This window comes from Microcaecilia unicolor, chromosome 2 (genome assembly GCF_901765095.1).
Source record: "Microcaecilia unicolor chromosome 2, aMicUni1.1, whole genome shotgun sequence".
NCBI lineage: Eukaryota > Metazoa > Chordata > Amphibia > Gymnophiona > Siphonopidae > Microcaecilia > Microcaecilia unicolor.
The window spans coordinates 315,791,888-315,816,652 of NC_044032.1; the positions used below are offsets into that span (position 1 = coordinate 315,791,888).

Sequence of the window (24,765 nt, forward strand, 5' to 3'; positions counted from 1 at the left end):
CACTCGACCTGGACCATCTCAGGAAGCACCGTCCTCCCATAGGTCTGAGGAACCCACGGTACTGGGCAGGCAAAGATTTCAGCATCTGTTGCGTTCTCGAGGGCCTTGGCATTCTGTCAGGTCCTTGAGGCAGGACTGGAGTTCGTGAGCCCTTGGGCCACTGCCGCGGAGCGGCAGGCAAGACCACCTCGGGACTGGAAACACAGAAGAGCAGTACTGGAACTCTGGACTGGAGTAGTACAAGGCAGGCAACTAGAACAGACGAAACAGGAACAGCTTCACCTGCACTTAGCCACCGTTCCTCTGGAGTTGAGCTCCGAAGTGCAGGTGGCCGGCAGGACTTGCAGGATAAGGCAGGAACTGAAGATCCAGAGGACCCACCCTGGGTCTGGGATACACGAGGGAGACCAGACTAGGAACTAAACACAGACAGTAGCCAGCAGAGCTGCTGACCCCCAGAAAGAAGGTAAGGCTGAGGGTGGTCACGGCCACAGACGTGACAGCATCTGAGAAAGCCCACCGAAGGATTAACAAGCTTTGCCTGTACTGTGGTGAGGCTGGGCATTTTTTGAAGTCATGTCCCACGCGACCGGGAAACGACAACCCCAGGGCCCCATGAGGGGGTGGCCTTGGGGCGATCCTCACCCCTCCCGGACAATCTTGTTACTATTCCGATTTCCCTGCGCTGGCAGGATAGGCATCTTAACAATCAGGCATTGGTGGATTCCGGGGCTGGTGGGAATTTTATTAGTGCAGAACTGCTTGAGCAGCTGGGAAATCCCTCGATGCCCTGCCAGCCTGTGTTACGAGTGACCACGATCCAGGGGTCACCGCTACCCATGCCTATTACCTCCATTTTGCCACCATTCCAGATGCGGGTGGGATCTCAACATCTGGAGGAGATCCAGCTGCTGGTTCTTCCTCAGGCTATTCATCCTGTGGTCCTGGGTCCCTCCGTGGGCTCCGTCTTCATGCCCCCACTATCAACTGGACCACCGGAGAGATCAGCTGTTGGGGCACTTAGTGTTCTGGTCGCTGTTTTCCTACGGATGTTATGGCCGCTTCATCCTTGTCTAGTATTGTGGCCGCATCAGGAGTTCGCCAGGAGGAACTACCTGCGCAATATCAAGACTTTGCAGATGTATTCAGCCCCAAGGAGGTGGAGGTCCTACCTCCTCACCGGGTGTTCGACTGTCCTATTGACCTCATGCCAGGAACACAGCCTCCTTGCGGCCGCCTGTACACCCTCTCCCGGGAGGAATCCCAAGTTATGAGAGAGTATATTTACGAGAATTTGCAGAAGGGATTCATCTGACCCTCTTCATCTCCTGCTGGGGCAGGGTTCTTCTTTGTGACGAAGAAGGATGGGGGACTTCGACCTTGTATCGATTACCGTGGATTAAATAACATCACGATAAAGAATAGGTACCGCTTCCCTTAATACTAGAGCTTTTCGATCGCCTCCAGGGAGCTAAGATTTTTACCAAATTGGATCTCCGGGGGGCCTACAATCTCATTCGCATTCGGCAAGGCGACGAATGGAAAACTGCATTTAATATGCACGAGGGCCATTATGAGTACCTCGTTATGCCTTTCGGGTTGTGCAATGCCCCAGCAGTGTTCCAAGAATTTATCAACTTTATCCTACGAGACCTTCTCTATGTCTCCGTGATCGTCTACTTGGATGACATTCTAGTCTTCTCGCCAGATCTGTGTGCACATCTGGCCCAAACTCAGCAAATGTGCTTTTCATCAAGAATCTACCCCGTTCCTGGGCTACATCATTACCCCTGAGGGCCTTAAGATGGATCCCAGTAAATTACAAGCTATCCAAGAATGGCCGGTACCTCGGGTCTCAAGGCCCTCCAGCGTTTCCTCGGATTTGCCAACTACTACCACCAATTTATTCCTCACTATTCCCAGGTTACGGCACCATTGACTTCCATGACCAAGAAGGGGCAGAGGTTTGAGATTGGTCTGCTGCAGCCCTTACAGTTTTTTCCACTTTGAAGAAGGCTTTTCTCACAGCTCCTATTCTCCGCAGTCCAGACATCAATAAACCCTTCGTGGTGGAGGTCGATGCCTCGTCTCTGGGAGCCGGGGCAGTATTATCCCAGGTAACAGAGACAGGTAAACGGCTTCCGTGTTTCTTTTACTCCCGAAAGTTCACCCCAGCAGAACAAAACTACACGGTAGGGGACCGAGAGTTACTGGCACTGAAACACGCACTCCAGGAATGGAGACATCTATTGGAAGGAGCCAACCATGTCTTCACTGTGGTCACTGACAACAAGAATCTTTTGTACCTGCAAGAGGCTAAAAGATTAAATCCAAGGCAGGCCTGGTGGTCGCTATTTTTCGCAAGATTCCGATTTCATCTAGTGTTTCGCCCAGCTGAAAAGAACACTCAGGCGGACGCCCTGTCCCGAGTCTTCGAGAGCATGGAAGATTCTGAGGAACCTCGACCTATGCTGGATCCAGCTTGTCTGGCCCCCGTCCTAGCGACCACACTCCCCGGCCGAGCCGTGGTGCCACTTGGGGCACAAAAGAAGATACTGCAGTGGGGTCATTCTTCCACCTTTGCCGGGCACTTTGGCTACCACAAGACTCTACATCTAATCTCCCGACAGTTCTACTGGCCTCACATGGCGCGGGATGTTCGGAAGTTTGTTGCTTCCTGTCCTACTTGTGTTTGAACTAAATCTGCAGTGGGTAAGCCCTGGAGAGACCTTCAGCCTCTTCCTGTGCCATCTCAACCTTGGCAAGAGATCTCCATGGATTTCGTCATGGATCTCCCACGTTCCCAGGGGAACACTGTGGTCTGGGTAGTAGTGGATAGGTTTTCCCGCATGGCGCACTTTGTCCCTATGAAGACACTACCTTCAGCCACAACGCTTGCTGCAAACTTTATACAACACATCTTCCGCCTACACGGTCTTCCAGAACGGATCATTAGTGATTGGGGTCCAAAATTCATGTCTCGATTTTGGAGGGCTCTGTGGTCAACATTGGGGGTGACTACACACTTTTCCTCTGCCTACCATCCCCAAACTAATGGGATGGTGGAGAGGATAAATCAGACCCTCAAGGCCTATCTGCGGGCTTTCTCGAACGACCGACAGGACAATTGGTCTCAGCTACTTCCATGGGCCAAGTTCGCATACAACAACAGTCTCCACTCGGCCGCGGAGTCACCATTCTTCATCCTTTATGGGCAACATCCGAGGCTGCCAGCTCCATTACTGGCAGATCCACTTGTATCTCAGCTCCAATCTACCCTGAGGGACATCCATGAAATCTGGAGAGAGGTCCAAGACCGTCTCCAACAGGCGGCCGCCAAATACAAACACTGCGGATCGGAAGAGACGGGGGGCTCCTATCTTCCTCCCGGGCCAGAAGGTTTGGCTCAGTACCAAATTCCTAAGACTCCGGCTGCCCTCATCCAAGTTTGCGCCACGTTATCTTGGACCTTTCCCTGTCCAGTCACGGGCAGGGGCTGTGACCTACCGTTTAAGGTTACCCAAGAATCTGCGTGTCCACGCCTTTCATGTATCCTTACTGAAGCCATATACAAGGTCATCGTGGCAGTCCCTGCTCAACTCCTGGGAACTGGCTAGCAATATACATGCTCCAGAGTTAGTCCGGGAATTCCACTCCCAGTATCCCTTGAAACCTGGACCGGGACGAAGAGAGGGGCTTCCGGGGAGGGTACTGTCATGTCCCTCACCTGTTCGACGCTCCTCCTGGCTAGGTCATCCCGCAGTTCCGTCTGAAAGGAACGAGGATCAGTCGTAGGTAGGGAGGTCTGTTTCTGTTTCTTATTTCTGGCAGCCGTCATCTTGGTTGGATCAATGGCCGCAGCCATCTTGGATAGCTCAAGAGTCGTAGCCATCTTGGATAGCTCAAGGGGTACAGCCATCTTGGATAGCTCAAGGGGTACAGCCATTTTGGATAGATCATCCCCTAGGAAGCCATCTTGGAGTAACGAGGACAGGAAGGAAGCCCATATTTGGTCCTTTGAGATCTCCTGTGGGGGCAGCCATTTTGGATTCAGCTAAGGATGGTTGACTCTGATTGCCTTACTATTTAAAGCCTTGCTTCGGCTTCTATTCAGTTCCTGGGTAGTTGCAGTGCAGTTGGACCTTCTTGTAGTTGTTCCTGATTTTGACCTTTGCCTGTTTTGGACTCTGTTCTTTGCTGCCTGCCCTGACTTTGGACCGAATCCTGACCATTACTTGTTTGCTGCCTGCCCTGACAGCGGACCAGATCCTGACTACCTCCTCCTGGGTATCTGTTTTCCACCTGTGTCTTTCCTGGGCGACAACCCCGCATGGTTCCAGAAGACCTGTAGACCGCCCGCACCTGGAGGCTCAACTTCCAGGGAACGGCGGCCTTCCCAGGCGAAGATTCGGGGTTGTCCGGCCGCCTTCCGACACCGACGTTGGACTCAGCTAAGGTGTGGGATCAAGGCACAAGGGCTCACAGTCTGACACTTTAGACACAGCATAACTTAACTAAGTACTGGTGGGGACTGGGGGAGGAATTTGAAGTCCTAGGATCTGCAAGTTTTGATAAACATTGGTTGATACCTTAAATTCCCCCCTCCAGAAGAAACACCAAAGTCAGTCAAGAGAATAAGGAGGGCACCAGTACCCGCATGCAAGATTAAACCGAAATACAGGTTCATGTTAGCACCAGAGTATAGATGGTGTGAGAAAGCCAAGAGTGGGGGGAGGGAAGGGATAACACAGAGAGGAATGACACATATCTTACTAATAAGCATTATGTTGGCACGCACGAGTGCAGACCTGAGGGCTTTTTAGTTCTTAAGTGATGCTGGCATTATAATATGCTGTGGTTCTCTCCATGAATCAATGCCAATTGAATGTAAGATGTGTAAGAAAAAAGGGGGGGAGGGGAAGGGGAGAAAATGTACTGACAAATGCAAGATGGTAAGAAGAAACCTGTTGTATTTACATTATGTTTATTTGGAAGCTTCTGTTTACTTGTATTTACCTTTCTTCGTCAATAAAAGATTTGAACGTTAAAAAAATAAATCACAACCAACATAAGGATTTTTTTTTTTTAAATCTGTCTCCCCTCCCCCCTTACAAATATCCCCTCCACTATTGGGAAAACTGAACTTAGCTCTTTTCCTTTTCTATGCTTTTTTTTTATTTTGTACATTTCTGTGCTCTGTGAGTTAGTGGTATAGCACATTTTAATAAACTATAAACCAAATTACTACAGAGTACTACATAGAAAATTCATGCTAACAAAATACCTCAGTCTCGCACACACAGAATACAAATGCCAAATACATAATAGCTGACCAAAATGGTATATATTACACCAATACCCCACCAAAGAAATAGAAAGAGATGCATTTCCTCCTATACTGTGCAAAATACACAAATACTAGGACAACTGCCCCCTGACCAAAGAGAGCCCTAAGCCTGCTGGAAGCTGAAAAAGGCATGATGGGGTAGTGAGCTTTGAGGTCCCCTCCCAAATTTCTGCCCTGAGCCCCAGCCATGTCTAACACCAGCTCTGGCAGGATACACATTTCAAATCTGACACATTCTAGTCACAAAATAGAAAATAATTTTCTACCTTGCATAACAATCCATTGACTTCCTCCCCAGTATCCTTTCCTATAATGTTTTTATTCCCATGCATTACACCAACGGTCTCTAATTATTCTCATACTTCACACTAACATTATTGGCTTTTATCTCACCCAGAATGTAAACTGCACTGAACCCCTGAAAGGGGATATTAGCGGTTAACAAGGATTTGATTCGACTTTTTGTTATCTGGTCATTTTAATTTTCAAAGGATGTTGGTCCCAGGCTCCAGTTTCTGCTTCCTTCTGTCTTCTCTTAACTCACTCTCCAGGGTGTCCTGCCCATTTGACATGTATTTCTTCTCTACACTCATCATCCATCTTCTGTCTCTGTGTATCTCTTTTCCCCCATGTTCAGCATGTCCCCTATACTTCCCTGTCCAGCAACTCCCCTGTGTTCCCTATACTTCCCTGTCCAGCATTTCCCGTGTCCATTTCCCCACATTCATCACCACCACTCTATGTCCCTATCCCCTCCCCCTGTATCCAGCATCACTCCTCTGTGTCCCTATGCCCCCCCCAGACCAGCATCTCCCTTCTGTGTTCCTATTCTCCCCAATGTATCTTCCCTCTTTGTCCATATATACCCCCCCCCCCCATGTCTGGCATTACCCCTCTGTGTCCACATACCATCCGTATGCAGCTTCTATTTTTTGTACCTGTCCCTATGCTCCCCCCCCATTCCCATCATATCTCCTCCATTTCTGTATACCTCTCTGCGTCTAGCTTCTCCCCTCCCTCTAGCCCCCCCCATGGGTCCAGCACCTCTCTCCCTTTCCTCCCCCCAAGGCCCCAGCCCATCATGGGTCCAGCACCTCTCGCCCTTCCCTCTAGCCCCTCCCCAATGGGTCCAGCATCTCTCCCTTCCCAGCCCCCCTCCCCCCGTGGAGCCACCTCCTCTGTCTTCAGCTCTAGTCCTCATCCCTCCCTGTCCTCCTTCCTGCGGGTCCAGCACCTATATCCCCTTCAGCTCTGGTATTTGGTTTTCTAGCAGCCCCTCCCTCCCAGGAGGTCCAGTTTTGTTTTCCACCCCCTGCCCGCCGCCTTTCTGTACCTTGCAGCCATGAGGATCCCTACAAACCTGCTCCAGGACCTTCTCTTTGCCAGCTCCTGCCTTCTGATTTAACTTCCTATTTTGTGCTTGGTAAAAGGACCCCTTTTGCAGCTTGATAAAGTTTTTTTTCTGTGGAATTACTGCAGTTAACCGAAGGTCCCCATCACTGTCATTCTCTAACTGTGGGGTCTTCAGGTAAATATGATGGTTTCACTTATGTTTCCATTTTCGTTTTTACCTGATTCACATTTTTTAACTCGTTTTTCTTTATTTATAGCAATAACACTTTTTTTCTTTTAATCTTCTTTTTAGATTTGTGGTATGAATCATAGAACCAATAGGGTGTTTGACCATGGATTTTTCATCATCTCTCTACTTTTGAATATTTTCCAATCATGAAATGTTTTTAGATATCTCTATCTTTTTGTATCTCTCCTTTTTATCTTTAGTATATTATATTTTTTATTTTAAACTTTATAATGAATTTTTGGTTCATGTATTTGTTTTGTTATTGTTTTTAGACTCGACGCAGGCCCATTGTGGTCAAAACATGATTCATCTCAAGTCTATTGAAGATCAATAAAGTGATAAAGTGTTTGCAGCACCATTGGTGTGAGCATTTTGTTTTTAGTCACCTCTGCTGTGTTGTTTTTCTTGTGCACTATGGAGGGTAGTTCTTCTGGGGGTTTTTTGTTTGTTTTTTTATGTGATTAGGTTTGCAGGTGTGCACTGGTTGGAGAACACTCCCACTACTATGAATAATTTGTTATATCAGTGAATCTGATCATCTTGCTCATGGATCCTTGTCCCAGATCATGTATAGATATGTTAAACAACACAGTCCCAGTACAGATCCCCAGGGCACTACAATATTCACTTTTTTCAATCAGGAAAACTGACCATTTAGCCCTCATTTTTCTTATCCTTCAACCAGTTACCACATCCTGGCTGCCTCCAGACTCATTAAGTCATGAGAGATTAGTTCCTTATGAGAGGCTCCTGAGGAAATTTAATCAAAATGCCTTCTAAAAAATCCAGATCTACTGCATCAACCAGCATCTCCTCAGCCATTTCAACTTATACTACTGAAGAATTCTAACAGATTAGTAAATAATGACTTCCTCTTTGTTAAATCTACACATTTTCTTCTCCATTAATCCAGGTTTATCCCTATGCCCAGTAATTTTGTGGCCACACCATCAGGTTCTGTAGTTTCCATGAATTAGCCATCTGGTTATACCACTGGCGTACAACCCTGATCTGGCTCAACACAACAGTAGCTGTCGGTTCTATATCTTCACAAAAACGGAAGCAACAGAGGAAGAGCTGCTTCAAGATGCCTAGAACACTAAAGACTCCTTAGAGTACTACTTAACTACTACTACTACTTAACACTTCTAAAAAAAAAACATAGTAGATGACGGCAGAAAAAGACCTGCACGGTCCATCCAGTCTGCCCAACAAGACAAACTCGTATGTGCTAGTTTTTGTGTATATCTTACCTTGATTTGTTAACTGTCATTTTCAGGGCACAGACCGTACAAGTCTGCCCAGCACTATCCCTGCTTCCCAACCACCAGCCCCGCCTCCCACCACCGGCTCTGGCACAGACCGTATAAGTCTGCCCAGCACTATCCCCACCTCCCACCACCGGCTCTAAGCGCTACAAGGGTTACGCAGCGCCGTACAGTTTAACAAAGAAGGACAGTCCCTGCTCAAAGGAGCTTACAATCTAATGGACAAAATGTGCAGTCAAACAAATTGGGGCAGTCTAGATTTCCTGAATAGAGGTATAATGGTTAGGTGCCGAAGGCGACACTGAAGAGGTGGGCTTAGAGCCTCCCTTTTTTTGATCAGGGAGTTTCTTTCTATGCCTTTGGGCATCCAGCTCAGACAAAACCGTGGGATCTCTAGTTTTATATCCCCTTCCAAACTCACTTTACTTCAGTCATTGAAGACTAGGGGCTACACACCAGTTGCTTTCCAGAATCCTACAATCACGGGCCTTGAATCTAGTCACTAGGCATTACCCTTAAGGAATGACTATGACTCCCCTTTCCTCCTGGGAGCTATGAACACTGCCTCCACAGAATCCCATGCCCCAGCTGTCGAAGGCAGTGGATGGCCTGATGTAAAGACTGAACCAAGGACTTTCCACCACAACATTTCACATCATCTCCCACATAAGGAAACTCAAACACGTGAAACCATTCTTCCCGAGGGAACTATTTCGTAACATGATACAGTCAATGGTACTAAGCCACGCAGATTACTGTAATGGAATCTATGTGGGATGCAAGGATCAAATCATAAAGAAACTTCAGACTGCCCAAAACACAGCAGCCAGGCTTGTATTTGGAAAAACACGTTTTGACAGCGCCAAACCACTCTGAGAAAAATTGCATTGGCTACCAATCAAAGAACGTATCACTTTCAAAATCTGCACGACTGTTCATAAAATTATTTACAGCGAGGCACCAGGATACATGACAGACCTTATCGACCTGCCAACCAGAAACACCACAAAATCTGCACGATCATACCTAAACCTCCACTACCCAAGAAGCAAAGGACTCAAATACAAATCCACCTATGCATCCAGCTTTTCCTATCTAAGCGCACAACAATGGAACGCATTGCCAAAAGCAGTAAAAACTACGCTCGACCACCTAAATTTTCGGAAAGCACTAAAGACAGACCTGTTCAGAAGAGCACACCCCACCGACCCAACATAAAAATACCTGGACACTTGCGACACAATGCACCCAAAGACCGTAACGGACATTACCTGACTCTTCTTCCCCCTTTCCCTCCTTAAGTTCCCCCCAATTGTACCTACCATACATGTACCTCATTCTACCACAATATCACGTTGTATTCATTCATACCGTGTATTTGTTCAGACCGGAATAGGCTAACGCCGTTAACGGTTATATGTAAGCCACATTGAGCCTGTAAAAAGGTGGGAAAATGTGGGATACAAATGTAACAAATGTAATGTAATGAGCACATGGATCAGAATTCCAACCTTACTTTTACTCACACACTTGCTATCTTATCCCTCTGGGTTCTACAGACAGAGAAAAAATCAAGCACAATAAAATAATGGCATGCACAATAGCTTGAAATTTGTATCACAGTTTCAAAAAGCTGGGAATATTGCATGATATCATCAGTGACCACAAACATAGTAGAAGCAACAGGAACAGCCTTACCTCGTGGTTCCAGAACTTCTCCAGCACTGCAAAAGTAGTGAAGACCCGCGGGGTACAGAAATACCTGCATCCTGGGCCGATTCTGCCGGAGGAACTTCCAAGCTGCTCTACATTCTCCTGGAGCAAGCCCAAGACTGAGACATCAATAAGATACACAGGCACACTGTGACTGGCCATTAATCCAAGAAATTTCTTCACAGCACGCTGAATGAGAAGCAAACCACGCCCCCAAAACAAAAAATCTAGTATTAGATCTTCTGCTCATTTACTTCCTAGGATCTGTATTTTATTTTACAGTTAATGAAATTATCTCAAGATGTCTGGCTATCTATATACAGGCAAAAAGAAATACATATTTAAAACAAACTCTGATACCTTATAAAATAGCAGTAAAGCGTATACACTCCACAGCAGGCAGAGGTAACTCAGTTATCAATCCTACAACATGCCTGAAACAAGAACATTAGAAATATGGCTCCTGACTTAAGGTTCAACAGTCCTTGTTTTTGTTACGCTCCTCCTATAGACTTATAGCCTTAAGACAAACCTAGAACTGCAAGTTCCAAGTTGCAATGAAAGGTAAAACCAAGCCTGGTTTAGCCTGAGCAGAAGAGACAGAACCAACTGTGCAGGCCAATGCTCAGCGCTGCCTGCCTTTACTATCATACACGATGCTCTCTTTTCTGAGCACGATGGGCCGACTCTTTTAACTATGAAATCACTGGCTCTTTCAGCTGAACATTTTCTATCTGCTATTAAAGGGAAATAAAATGTTTGTGACCAAGGAATGTAAAAATAAAAAAGTTACAATGAAAAAAAATTAACTTTTTTTTTTTTTTTTTTGGGGGGGGGGGGGGGTAACAATTGGCAGTTAAAAGAAAGGAATTGGTTTGGCTCCCTCATTCCATTCCAATTTACATTTCTTTGCTGGCCTCCCACTTAGTCACCTCTCCCCTCTCCAGTCGGTTCAGAACTCTGCTGCCCGTCTCGTCTTCCGCCAGGGTCGCTTTACTCATACTACCCCTCTCCTCAAGTCCCTTCACTGGCTCCCTATCCGTTTTCGCATCCTGTTCAAACTTCTTCTACTAACCTATAAATGTACTCACTCTGCTGCTCCCCAGTATCTCTCCACACTCGTCCTTCCCTACACCCCTTCCCGTGCACTCCGCTCCATGTATAAATCCTTCTCATCTGTTCCCTTCTCCACTACTGCCAACTCCAGACTTCACGCCTTCTGTCTCGCTGCACCCTACGCCTGGAATAAACTTCCTGAGCCCCTACGTCTTGCCCCATCCTTGGCCACCTTTAAATCTAGACTGAAAGTCCACCTCTTTAACATTGCTTTTGACTCGTAACCACTTGTAACCACTCGCCTCCACCTACCCTCCTCTCTTCCTTCCCGTTCACATTAATTGATTTGATTACTTTTTTTTTTTTTGTCTATTAGATTGTAAGCTCTTTGAGCAGGGACTGTCTTTCTTCTATGTTTGTGCAGCGCTGCATACGCCTTGTAGCGCTATAGAAATGCTAAATAGTAGTAGTAGTTTGCTGAGGCATTATCAACGTTTATGATTCTCAAAAGGCTTTTTCTTATAAGCAGTCTTATTGAATCTGGATGCTGCTCTAGTGGTCTTCATGCTTTACATGGGATTTTCATAGGGTTCTGATAAAATGAGAATAAGGAGCACAGACATTACTGAGCTATAAGAACATGTAGGGTGAAAAAATATAGCGAGGAATGAGACTAAATGAGCCATAGGAACACCAACTGATAAGTGTAACACTAAATTTAGCAATAGCAAAGTCTGGCCCCTGAATATAGCAAAGATACTTACCTGTAGCAGGTATTCTCCGAAGACAGCAGGCATCGCACGTTGCCCGGGCCGGCAAAATACCCGAGACATTAACGTGCGCTTAAACGCACATGCGAGAGTGCCTTCTGCCCGCAGCATGACCACCCCTATCAGTTTAACACAAAAGCAAAATGAAGAAAAAACAACTCCAAGGGGAGGTGGGCGGGATTGTGAGAATGTGAAGCCTGCTGTCCTCAGAGAATACCTGCTACAGGTATGTATCTTTGCTTTCTCTGAGAATAAGCAGGCTTAACCATTCTCACAAGTGAGGAATCCCTGGCATCCAGGCTCACCCAAAACAACAAACGCTGGTCAACTGGACCTCACAACGGAGACGACTAAACTCAGATTAACGTAAAACTATATACTAGATGAGGGTGTAGCCTGAAACAGAACAAAACGGGCCTAGGAGGATGGAGATGGATTCTAGACCCCAAACAGATTCTGCAACACTGACTGCCTGTTGGGTATCCTGCTCAAGGCTGTAATGTGATGTGAATGTGTGGAATGAAGACCACATCGCAGCTTTGCAAATCTCAATGGAGGCTGACTTCAAGTTGGCTACTAATGCAGCCATGGCTCTGACATTGTGAGCCATGACATGGCTCTCCAAAGTCAGCCCAGCCTGGGCATAAGTGAAGGAGATACAATCTGCTAGCCAACTGGATATGGTGTGTTTACCAATGGTGACTCCCCTTCTGTTGGGATCAAAGGAGACAAACAACTGGGCAGACTGTCTGAAGGGCTTTGTCCACTCCATGTAAAAGGCCAAAGTAGTTCAAGGTGTGCAAGCTGTTTTCGCCAGGGTGGGCATGAGGATGGGGAAAAAAATGTTGGCAAGACAATCGACTGGTTCAGATGGAACTCTGACACCACCTTCAGTAGGAACTTAGGGTGTGTACGAAGAACTACTCTATTGCGATGAAACTTGGTATAACGTGCATCTACTACTAGGCCTGAAGCTCACTGACCCTATGAGCTGAAATAACTGCTACCAAGAAAACGACCTTCCAGATCAAGTACTTCAGATGGCAGGAATTCAGTGGCTCAAAAGGAGCTTTCATCAGCTGGGTGAGAACGACATTGAGATCCCATGACACTGGTGGAGGTCTGACAGGGGGCTTTGATAAAAGCAAACCTCTCAATCAAGGTCAGGTATACACAAAAAGTAGCACATATGACTTTATCTTGTTGGGCAGACTGGATGGACCATGCAGGTCTTTTTCTGCCGTCATCTACTATGTTACTATGACGTGAATAACTAAAGGATGTCCAGAGATAGGCTTACTTTCTACACGTTGATGATAAACACTAATTGCACTAAGGTGAACTCTTACGGAGTTGGTCTTGAGACAAGACTCTGATAAGTGTAGAAGGTATTCAAGCAGGGTCTGTGTAGGACAAGAGAGAGGATCTACGGCCTTGCTGTCACACCAAACGGCAAACTCCTCCATTTTAAAAAGTAACAGCGGAATCTTTCCTGGAAGACAGCAAGACCCGAGAGACACCCTCCAAAAGACCCAAAGAAGCGAATTCTAGGCTCTCAACATCCATGCCGTGGAGATTGGGATGTAGAAGTGACCCTTCATTCTGAGTGTCAGAAAACACTCCAATCTCCACAGTTCTTCGGAGGACAATTCCAGAAGAGGGAACCAATGCTAACACGGCCAGTAGGGCGCAATCAGAATTATGGTTCCATGGTCTTGCTTGAGTTTCAGCAAAGTTTTTCCCATTAGAGGTATGGGAGGATATGCATACAGAAGGCCTGTCCCCCAATGAAGAAGGAAGGTATCTGACGCTAGTCTGTAGTGGGCCTGAAGACTGGAACAGAACTGAGGGACCTTGTGGTTGAGCTGAGTGGCAAAAAGATCAACTGAGGGGGTGCCCCATGCTCGGAAGATCTTGCGGGCTACACCCATATTTAGAGACCACTCGTGTGGTTCCATTATCCTGCTCAGTCTGTCAGCCAGGAAGTTGTTTACACTGCGCCAGATAAGTGGCTTGGAGAAACATACCGTTTTGGAGAGCCCAATGCCACATCTGGATGACCTCCTGATACAGAGGGTGAGATCCAGTGCCCCCCTGCTTGTTAGTGTTAATTGTCTGTTTGAATTAGAATAATTTGATGGGACAATCGATCTCTGAAAGCCTTTCCAGCATTCCAGATCGCTTGGAGCTGAAGACTCGTTTCCTGGAGGGATAAAGCTCCTTGAGTATGAAGCCTATCTACATGAGCTCCCCAACCCAGGAGAGATGCATTTGTCGTCAATACTTTTTGCGGCTGAGAAAATTGAAGTCCCAAGGGCAAATTGGATAAAATTGTCTACCAATGAAGAAAGGTCACAAGCTCCAGGAACACTTGGATGACATCTTCTAGACTTCCCGTGGCTTCATACCACTGAGATGTCAGGGTCCATTGAGCAGATCTCATGTGTAGATGTGCCATGGGTGTAACGTATACTGTGGAAGTCATGTGTGATGGGAACCACAAAAAAAAATCAAACTATGTGGAAGTTAGGCAATTGCCTAAGTAATAACAAATTACCTGTTTTTGACCTGCACATATAGATATACACATGTATCCTAGTTTGTAATGTTATTAGTCCAGTAACTTAGCTTAACTGGTGCCCAGGCAGCTGCCTAGGCATGGCATTGTGGTCCATTAACTAATATTAGTAAACTGCATTCTGCGCTAAGTCAGAGTAAGCTCACATTCCTTTCCTTCTGATAAGGAAAGAGACCTCAGCCAGAAACCAGTTCTTTCCTACATTGTCAGGGATTTCCCTATTGGCTGATAGCCAGCCTGGGATGGTCAGGGCTAAGGTATATTATTGAGTACCTTTTTTCTCTTTGCTCATTTTATCCCCTCCACTTTTTCTCCTTGACTCTCTGTCTTTTCATCTCTTGCTGGGAATCAACTTTTTTTCATGCAAAGGAAGCTCTACAGATAGGCAGAGCTCCGAAGATAGACAGAAAGAATTTTGGATGCTGTTTCTGAATGTTACTGGCTTCTGACTTGTATGCTGTATTCCTGAATCCTGTTCACCATAATCCTGTGAAATACATCAATCTACAGTATGCAAATAAAAGATAAGTTATTTTATCTATATTAAATGTCTGAGTGTTATCTGCACGTCTCTGGGAAAGTTAAAGAACTGTAATAGCTGTAGAGAGACAGTATAGACTGCAAGCAGTAAAGAGCTTTCAGCGGGCTGCCTCATGACCAAGATTGGGAAGGCAGGATAGGCTGTAGCTTGTAGTAGAAACTGTCTAGCTGGCAGGCCATAGAGGTTGTGAGTTAGTTGCGAGGGGAGCTCACAGTATAGGCGGCTCACATCAAATGGTACCAGAAGTGGGGTTTCCCTAAAGATAGCTTGTAGATAACACAATTGCGCATGCTACTGTAAACAGTCCCATCAGAAGGCGGGACTAAGGGCACGAACAAACTCATCGAAGCAAGCAGGGAAGGCTGGAGATGGGCAGCAGGGCTTAAATAACGCCGTGCTTCAACGGAGAGGTAATAAAAAAGATGGATGGGAGCGGAAGGGGACGGGCAGGGGAGGGAGGAGAATCGCTGGACATGTTTGGGAGCGGGGGGGAGGGAGGGCAGGGGAGGGCAGGGGAGGGAGGAGAATTGCTGGGCATGGATGGGTAGAGGGGGGCAGGGGAGAGAAGACAACTGCTGGGTATGGGTGGATAGAGGGGGGCAGGGGAGAGAGGAGAGTTTCAGGACATGGATGGAGGGGAGGGCAAGAGAAATTCTGGACATGGATGGAGGGGAGGGAAGGGAGAGAGAAAAAATGCTGGACATGGAGGGAAGATAGAGGAAAGAGATTAGATGAGGGAAAAGGAAGTGAGGAGAGAAACTGCACATGGATGGAGAAAATAGGCAGAAGCTGGATCCACTGTACAGTCAAGTCTGCGAAGGACCAGAATTGAAAAGAAAGGAGGAAAGAAAAGAAATAAATGGAAAGGAAGCCCTGGAAACGGAGTCAAGGGAACAGATAGAGAGCAGCAGAATCAGATACTGGGCCAGCATGATCAGAGAAACAAAGTCACCAGACAACAAAGGTAGAAAAAAATAGTTTTATTTTCATTATAGTGTTTGGAATATGTCCACTTTGAGAATCAGGTGCTGAACGTTAAAAGTTTATATTTATTTACTTATTTATGGCATTTTATCCCATATTAAACATGAATTAGATTGGAACCTGGGATCATTTAATTTTTTTTCCTCAAGAGAGTAATGCATTGCCCCCCCTCCCCCCGGCTATAGCCAGCTCTGCAATATTGGGGGGGGGGGGGGCGCAGAGATGGATGGGGGGGGGGTGCAGATGTGGACAGGGGGGGGGCGCAGAGGTGGACCGGGGAGAAAGCCTGTTGTTAAAAATTTACCAGCACACCACTGCCCCTCCCCCACGCAATAACAATTTGGCAGTTTGAACAGTGGGGACAGGAGATCTATGCCCATATGGCTCACACTCAAGCTATGAGACATAGGGGAACACACAAATGCTTCATTTAGTTGATAGAGAAACAGAAGAGATCCTTTTGAATGACAACGTAATAAAATTGAAGGGAGAAACTGATTTTGTGAACGGTTGTGGAGGTGCCAGCCTCCCAGGCCCCTCCCCGTCATTTACAACTGCAGTGTCTTTCACGTGAAAGGAAGTTCTGGAACGAGGGTGCATAGGATGAAAAGGGATAGACTCAGAAGTAACCAGAGGAAACAGTTTTTTCACAGAAAGGACGGTGAATTTATGGAATGGCCTCCCTGATGGAAGTAGCAGAGATGAAAACAGTATCTGAATTCAAGAGAGCTTGGGACAAGTACAACTGACGGAGTGATAGAGAGAGTAGATGGCATGGATGGGCAGACTGGATAGGCCATATGGTCTTTATCTGTCTACATTTTTCTATGTTTCAGTGTGGGTTCATGACATGCAGAAGGGCATGCTGAGCACTGACATCCCCTCAGGGTGAACAGTGCACACATACTGTGGGATATTTGGTTCTAACAGACACATGCAGGAAGTTTATCCCTTTAAGCAGAGCATGAGATGCCATGCAAAACAATATCTCGACAGGGGGTCATAGATATAAGAGAGATGGTGAAAGAATTATTGCAGATGGGCTTCTGCTCTAAATTCCTATCATAATTCAGTGTGGTCTGTGCACAGCCAGGATGTTGTGAAAGAAAAAGCTGTCTTTCAATGGGAGGCTGAGCAGGAAAGAGACTTTGATTCGGTGGTGGGAGGCGGGGCTAGTGCTGGGCAGACTTCTACGGTCTGTGCCCTGAAAATGGCAGATACAAATCAAGGTAAGGGATACACAAAAAGTAGCACATATGAGTTTATCTTGTTGGGCAGACTGGATGGACCGGGCAGGTCTTTTTCTGCCGTCATCTACTATGTTACTTTCCTGATGCAAAAGAAACTACCAAGTATCAGTCACTAAGTCCCATTGATCTTACACAGCCTTTTGAATAAAAAAAATCACAGAGCTAAACAACAGGGCCTCTGGTGCAAAGACCAAGTATTTGGCAGAGTATGTAAATGGCAGCCAACCAATTCAAGTGAAGATAGCAAGATGGGCATGGGACACAGGCCTAGAGAACAAGATAGAGGCTGCCCAGAGCCAACAGTTACAAGAAGGTAAACACCAGTTGTTACCTTCACTAAATCCTGTCACATGGGCCTGGGATCACAGAATACATTCTGTACAGAGGCTGCACCATGCAAAGAATTACCTTCAGAGCTGCAAGTGGGCCTACAGACAGCTCTGCAACAGCTACTAAAGAGAGCCACGTGTGGGTAGCTACAGCATTTCAACCAGCAGAGAAAACTGATCCTTGCCTACAAGGAACTGGCAGGCCAAGCCAGGATGCTGAATTGCAGGCTGTAATAATGATCACCCAGTACACAGTACTGGAAGAGAAGACAGCAGAAGCCAGACACAAAGGCTCCCAGACTGGAAAGTCAAGAGGTGGAAAATTCATGGCAAACCTCCTTATGGTGGGCGAGAACTGTGGAAGTCTATATGGCAACTGGGACCTCAGGGATCCATTGCTAGAGGACAAATGGATGCCCACACCCCACTGATCACCTCTCCAGCCTGGGCTGGTCTCCAAGCAGTCTAAACAGCAGGAGTACATCATGTGACTGCATCTCCAGCAGATGAAGACGAACCGCATGCAAAGGCTACTTCCAACTGAACTGATATGTATTAGCAGATAAATGGAACTAGATTTTTGGAACTACTAGTGTGTATGATATATTTACATACACTTTTGATAGTTTATACCCCTGACGCAGCCTGAGGGCGAAACGTGGCCACGTCGGGTATTGTTCCAATAAATACATTTGATTCCACTGCTTTGTTGTTTTTCATCTACTGTTTTGTAAGCAGTTGTGTGCCTTTTTTTTTTGTTTGTTTTTTTTTGTTTTGCACTGAAAATCATGTACATAAGTAATGTCACACTGGGAAAAGACCAAGGGTCCATCGAGCCCAGCATCCTGTCCACGACAGCGGCCAATCCATGCCAAGGGCACCTGGCAAGCTTCCCAAACGTACAAACATTCTATACATGTTATTCCCGGAATTGTGGATTTTTCCCAAGTCCATTTAGTAGCGGTTTACGGACTTGTCCTTTAGGAAACCGTCTAACCCCCTTTTAAACTCTTGCCAAGCTAACCGCCTTCACCACGTTCTCCGGCAACGAATTCCAGAGTTTAATTACGCGTTGGGTGAAGAAAAATGTTCTCAGATTTGTTTTAAATTTACTACACTGTAGTTTCATCGCTTGCCCCCTAGTCCTAGTATTTTTGGAAAGCGTGAACAGACGCTTCACATCCACCTGTTCCACTCCACTCATTATTTTATACACCTCTATCATGTCTCCCCTCAGCCGTCTCTTCTCCAAGCTGAAAAGCCCTAGCCTCCTTAGTCTTTCTTCATAGGGAAGTCATCCCATCCCCGCTATCATTTTCGTCGCCCTTTGCTGCACCTTTTCCAATTCCACCATATCTTTCTTGAGATGCGGCGACCAGAATTGAACACAATACTCAAGGTGTGGTCGCACCATGGAGCGATATAACGGCATTATAACATCCTCACACCTGTTTTCCATACCTTTCCTAATAATACCCAGCATTCTATTCGCTTTCCGAGCCGCAGCAGCACACTGAGCAGAAGGTTTCAGTGTATTATCAACGAGACACCCAGATCCCTTTCTTGGTCCGTAACTCCTAACGTGGAACCTTGCATGACGTAGCTATAATTCGGGTTCTTTTTTCCCACATGCATCACCTTACTACTACTTAACATTTCTAAAGCGCTACTAGGGTTACGCAGCGCTGTACAATTTAACATAGAGGGACGGTCCCTGCTCAAGGAGCTTACAATCACCTTGCACTTGCTCACATTAAACGTCATCTGCCATTTAGCCGCCCAGTCTCCCCGTCGGGTTAGAAGGTAAAGTTTGCCTATTTGCGGATGATACTAAGATTTGCAACAGAGTAGACGCCTGGGAGGGAGTGGAAAGCATGAAAAGGGATTTGAGGAAGCTAGAAGAATGGTCTGAGGTTTGGCAATTAAAATTCAATGCGAAGAAATGCAAAATGATGCATTTAGGGAGTAGAAACCCACGAGAGACGTATTTGTTAGGCGGGGAGAGTCTGATAGGTACTGAGGGGGAAAGGGATCTTGGGGTGATAGTATCCGAGGATCTGAAGGCGACGAAACAGTGTGACAGGGCGGTGGCCGTAGCGAGAAGGTTGCTAGGCTGTATAGAGAGACGTGTGATCAGCAGAAGAAAGGAAGTGTTGATGCCCCTGTACAAGTCGTTGGTGAGGCCCCACCTGGAGTATTGTGTTCAGTTTTGGAGGCCGTACCTTGCGAAGGATGTTAAAAAAATGGAAGCGGTGCAAAGAAAAGCTACGAGAATGGTATGGGATTTGCGTTCCAAGACGTATGACCAAAGACTTGCTGACCTGAACATGTATACCCTGGAGGAAAGGAGGAACAGGAGTGATATGATACAGACGTTCAAATACTTGAAAGGTATTAATCCGCAAAAAAATCTTTTCCGGAGATGGGAAGGCGGTAGAACGAGAGGACATGAAATGAGATTGAAGGGGGGCAGACTCAAAAAAGATGTCAGGAAGTATTTTTTCACGGAGAGGGTGGTGGATGCTTGGAATGCCCTCCCGCGGGAGGTGGTGGAGATGAAAACGGTAACGGAATTCAAACATGCGTGGGATATGCATAAAGGAATCCTGTGCAGCAGGAATGGATCCTCAGAAGCTTAGCTGAAATTGGGTGGTGGAGCAGGTGGGGGGAAGAGGGGTTGATGGTTGGGAGGCTAGGATAGGGGAGGGCAGACGTATATGGTCTGTACCAGAGCCGGTGATGGGAGACGGGACTGGTGGTTGGGAGGCGAGAAATACTGCTGGGCAGACTTATACGGTCTGTGCCCTGAAAGACAGGTACAAATTCAAGATATGAGTTTATCTTGGGCAGCCTAAATGGAACATGCAGGTCTTTTTCTGCCGTCATCTACTACTATGTCTCGTAAGGTCCTTCTGTAATTTTTCACAATCCTGTCGCGAGTTAACGACTTTGAATAACTTTGTGTCATCAGCAAATTTAATTACCTCGCTAATTACTCCCATCTCTAAATCATTTATAAATATATTAAAAAGCAGCAGTCCTAGCACAGACCCCTGAGGAACCCCACTAACTACCCTTCTCCATTGTGAATACTGCCCATTTAACCCCACTCTCTGTTTCCTATCCTTCAACCAGTTTTTAATCCACAATAGGACTTTTCCTCCTATCCCACGACCCTCCAATTTCCTCTGTAGCCTTTCATGAGGTACCTTGTCAAACGCCTTTTGAAAATCCAGATACACAATATCAACCGGCTCCACTTTGTCCACATGTTTGTTTACTCCTTCAAAGAATTGAAGTAAATTGGTCAGGCAAGATTTCCCCACACAAAAAACGTGTTGACTCGGTCTCAGTAATCCATGTCCTCGGATGTGCTCTGTAATTTTGTTTTCAATAATAGCCTCTACCATTTTCCCCGGCACCGACGTCAGACTCACCGGTCTATAATTTCCCGGATCTCCCCTGGAACCTTTTTTTAAAATGGGCGTTACATTGGCCACCCTCCAATCTTCCGGTACCACGCTCAATTTTAAGGATAAATTGCATATCACTAGCAGTAGCTCCGCAAGCTCATTTTTCAGTTCTATCAGTACTCTAGGATGAATACCATCCGGTCCAGGAGATTTGCTACTCTTCAGTTTGCTGAACTGCCCCATTACGTCCTCCAGGTTTACCGTGAAATCAGTAAGTTTCTCCGACTTGTCCGCTTGAAATATCATTTCCGACACCGGTATCCCACCCAAATCTTCCTCGGTGAAGACCGAAGCAAAGAATTCATTCAATCTCTTTGCTATGTCTTTGTCTTCCTTGATCGCCCCTTTTACCCCTCGGTCATCCAGCGGCCCAACCAATTCTTTTGCCGGCTTCCTGCTTTTAATATACCAGAAAAAACTTTTACCATGCTTTTTTGCCTCTAATGCTATCTTTTTTTCGTAATCCCTCTTGGCCTTCTTTATCTGTGCCTTGCAGTTGCTTTGACACAGTTGCAGTGTGCACAGTGCCAAGTTCTCAGGTTCAGAGCCCACGGGGCCAGGCTCTGGAGCAAACGCGAGCACTTGGGCTGCTGACGAGGAGCGACAGCAGCAGGCAAAACCCACCAACCAAAGCTGGGCAAGCACACTGGCACCGGCAGGGACTGCAGGCACCACCCAGCGAGCCGGAACACACAGACTGGAATCCCCCGGACTGGAGGACACAGGACTGGAACACTGGACTGCAATCCCCCGGACTGGAACACACTGGACTGGAGCACATTGGACTGGTCCGTACAGCTTCACCTGCACATGGCCACTACCCCCCCAAGGGTTGAGCCTTTAGGTTCGAGTGGCCGGCAGGACTTACTGGATACCGGATGACCCAGGGACCAGGACTGGAAACAGAAGAGACAGCAGTGCTCCAAGGAACTGGACTAACCAGGGCACTCCTAGGCCTACACTAACAAAAGGGCTTCCTAACAAGCTAAACACAAAACTAACAAGCTTCCTAAGCACTACTCTAGCAAGCTAGATACAAAACTAACAAGGTGCTTCCTAAGCACTACCCTAGCAAGCTAGACACAAAACTAACAAGGTGCTTCCTAAGCCCTACTCTAGCAAGCTAGACACAAACTATCAAGGTGCTTCCTAAGCCCTACTCTAGCAAGCTAGATACAAAACTAACAAGGTGCTTCCAAAACCAAGAGGGAAAAGCAGGGGAACCACAAGGGAAAAGCAGGAAAGCTAAACACACAGACACCAGTGCACACTGCACTAACACTAACCTGGACCTTAGCAAAACCAAGCAGGGAAGCCAAACACATCAGAAGAAGTGCCCACTGCACTAACCCTACCTCAAGCACGCGCAACCGTTGCAAAGGCCCTGAAGGAAAGAACACCACTCTACCTAAAGCAAACACAACCGTTGCAAAGGCTCTGAAGGAAAGAACACCACTTCCTTATCAAGGCCCTCCCTGATGATGTCACACTCCCTAGACCCAGGCAGCACACTGAAACACAGAGAGCACACTGAAACCCATAGAGGCCCAACCCACACCAATGCAGCACCGTGAAGCACTTGAAGCCAGTACACCCAAAGAGAGGTAGAGCAACTCAGGCAACACCCACAGCTGCAGTAAAGTGAGACAATTAGCCCCATGCTGCTGAAAGCTGCCAGCACACAGAGAGAGAGAGAGCCAGCTCAGAACGGACAGACAAAAGAAACAGAAGCCAGCTAAGCTGACCACCAGGAAAAAGGTAAGTTTGAGAGGGGTTATGACCACAATCATAACACACAGTTGCAGAGAGAGTTTCTATGCCAGAGAAAGATGTTGAGGGAGAAAAGGTGACGGTATATCCCAAAGATACGGGAAGAAATCAATGCTGTGGGAGAAGGGGATTCTTATTTGGTGATTTTTCAGATACTGTTGTTTATGTTTCTGCCCACGGGTCATCACTCTCCAGTAGAAGATGAAGGCATTCCTCTAAGCTTGCAGTCTGAGCCTCCTGATGAGCAACATCATGAACTGGCAAACCCTCTACAAGTTGTACAATGCCACTGCAGAAGTGATCATCCAAACAGTCAGCTGTGCCCACCTATTCTCCCACTGCAAGCAGGGAGTGGATCAGAGACTGAGTTAAAGACTAGCAGTGTGACTACACACACACACACATACACCTTGACATGGAATTTGTATGTTACTGTCTCTCTACAGCTATTACAGCTCTTTAAGTTTCCCAGAAACTTATGCAGATAACACTCAGACATTTAATATAGATAAAATAACATCATTTATTTGCATACTGTAGATTGATGCATCTCACAGGATTATGGTGAGCAGGATTCAGGAATACAGCATACAAGTCAGAAACTAGTAACCACGAACATACAGAAACAGCATCCAAAGTTCTTCCTGTGTCTTCAGAGCTCTGCCTAGCTATAAAGCTTCCTTTGCATGAAAAAAGGCCAAGAGTCTCAACAAAAGAGATGAAAAGGCAGAGAGAGTCAAGGAGAAAAGGTGGCCGGGCTAAATGAGTGAAGAGAAAAGGGGCACCAAAATAGACAAAGGCACTCAAGGATAAACCTCAGCCCTGACCATCCCAGGCTGGCTATCTACAAACTAGGATACAAGTGTATATCTATACAGTGGTGGAAATAAGTATTTGATCCCTTGCTGATTTTGTAAGTTTGCCCACTGACAAAGACATGAGCAGCCCATAATTGAAGGGTAGGTTATTGGTAACAGTGAGAGATAGCACATCACAAATTAAATCCGGAAAATCACATTGTGGAAAGTATATGAATTTATTTGCATTCTGCAGAGGGAAATAAGTATTTGATCCCCCACCAACCAGTAAGAGATCTGGCCCCTACAGACCAGGTAGATGCTCCAAATCAACTCGTTACCTGCATGACAGACAGCTGTCGGCAATGGTCACCTGTATGAAAGACACCTGTCCACAGACTCAGTGAATCAGTCAGACTCTAACCTCTACAAAATGGCCAAGAGCAAGGAGCTGTCTAAGGATGTCAGGGACAAGATCATACACCTGCACAAGGCTGGAATGGACTACAAAACCATCAGTAAGACGCTGGGCGAGAAGGAGACAACTGTTGGTGCCATAGTAAGAAAATGGAAGAAGTACAAAATGACTGTCAATCGACAAAGATCTGGGGCTCCACGCAAAATCTCACCTCGTGGGGTATCCTTGATCATGAGGAAGGTTAGAAATCAGCCTACAACTACAAGGGGGGAACTTGTCAATGATCTCAAGGCAGCTGGGACCACTGTCACCACGAAAACCATTGGTAACACATTACGACATAACGGATTGCAATCCTGCAGTGCCCGCAAGGTCCCCCTGCTCCGGAAGGCACATGTGACGGCCCGTCTGAAGTTTGCCAGTGAACACCTGGATGATGCCGAGAGTGATTGGGAGAAGGTGCTGTGGTCAGATGAGACAAAAATTGAGCTCTTTGGCATGAACTCAACTCGCCGTGTTTGGAGGAAGAGAAATGCTGCCTATGACCCAAAGAACACCGTCCCCACTGTCAAGCATGGAGGTGGAAATGTTATGTTTTGGGGGTGTTTCTCTGCTAAGGGCACAGGACTACTTCACCGCATCAATGGGAGAATGGATGGGGCCATGTACCGTACAATTCTGAGTGACAACCTCCTTCCCTCCGCCAGGGCCTTAAAAATGGGTCGTGGCTGGGTCTTCCAGCACGACAATGACCCAAAACATACAGCCAAGGCAACAAAGGAGTGGCTCAGGAAGAAGCACATTAGGGTCATGGAGTGGCCTAGCCAGTCACCAGACCTTAATCCCATTGAAAACTTATGGAGGGAGCTGAAGCTGCGAGTTGCCAAGC

At 46.6% G+C, this 24,765-nt stretch overlaps 1 protein-coding gene across 1 annotated transcript in view; it reads right to left on the reverse strand.

The window, feature by feature from the left end:
• FKTN (fukutin) overlaps positions 1-24,765 on the reverse strand; it is a 317,697-nt gene that overhangs the window by 152,828 nt on the left and 140,104 nt on the right. The window contains exon 5 of the mRNA XM_030194323.1: positions 9,896-10,099. Within this exon, the coding sequence (XP_030050183.1) occupies positions 9,896-10,099 (204 nt within the window). The remainder of the gene's footprint in view (positions 1-9,895; positions 10,100-24,765) is intronic.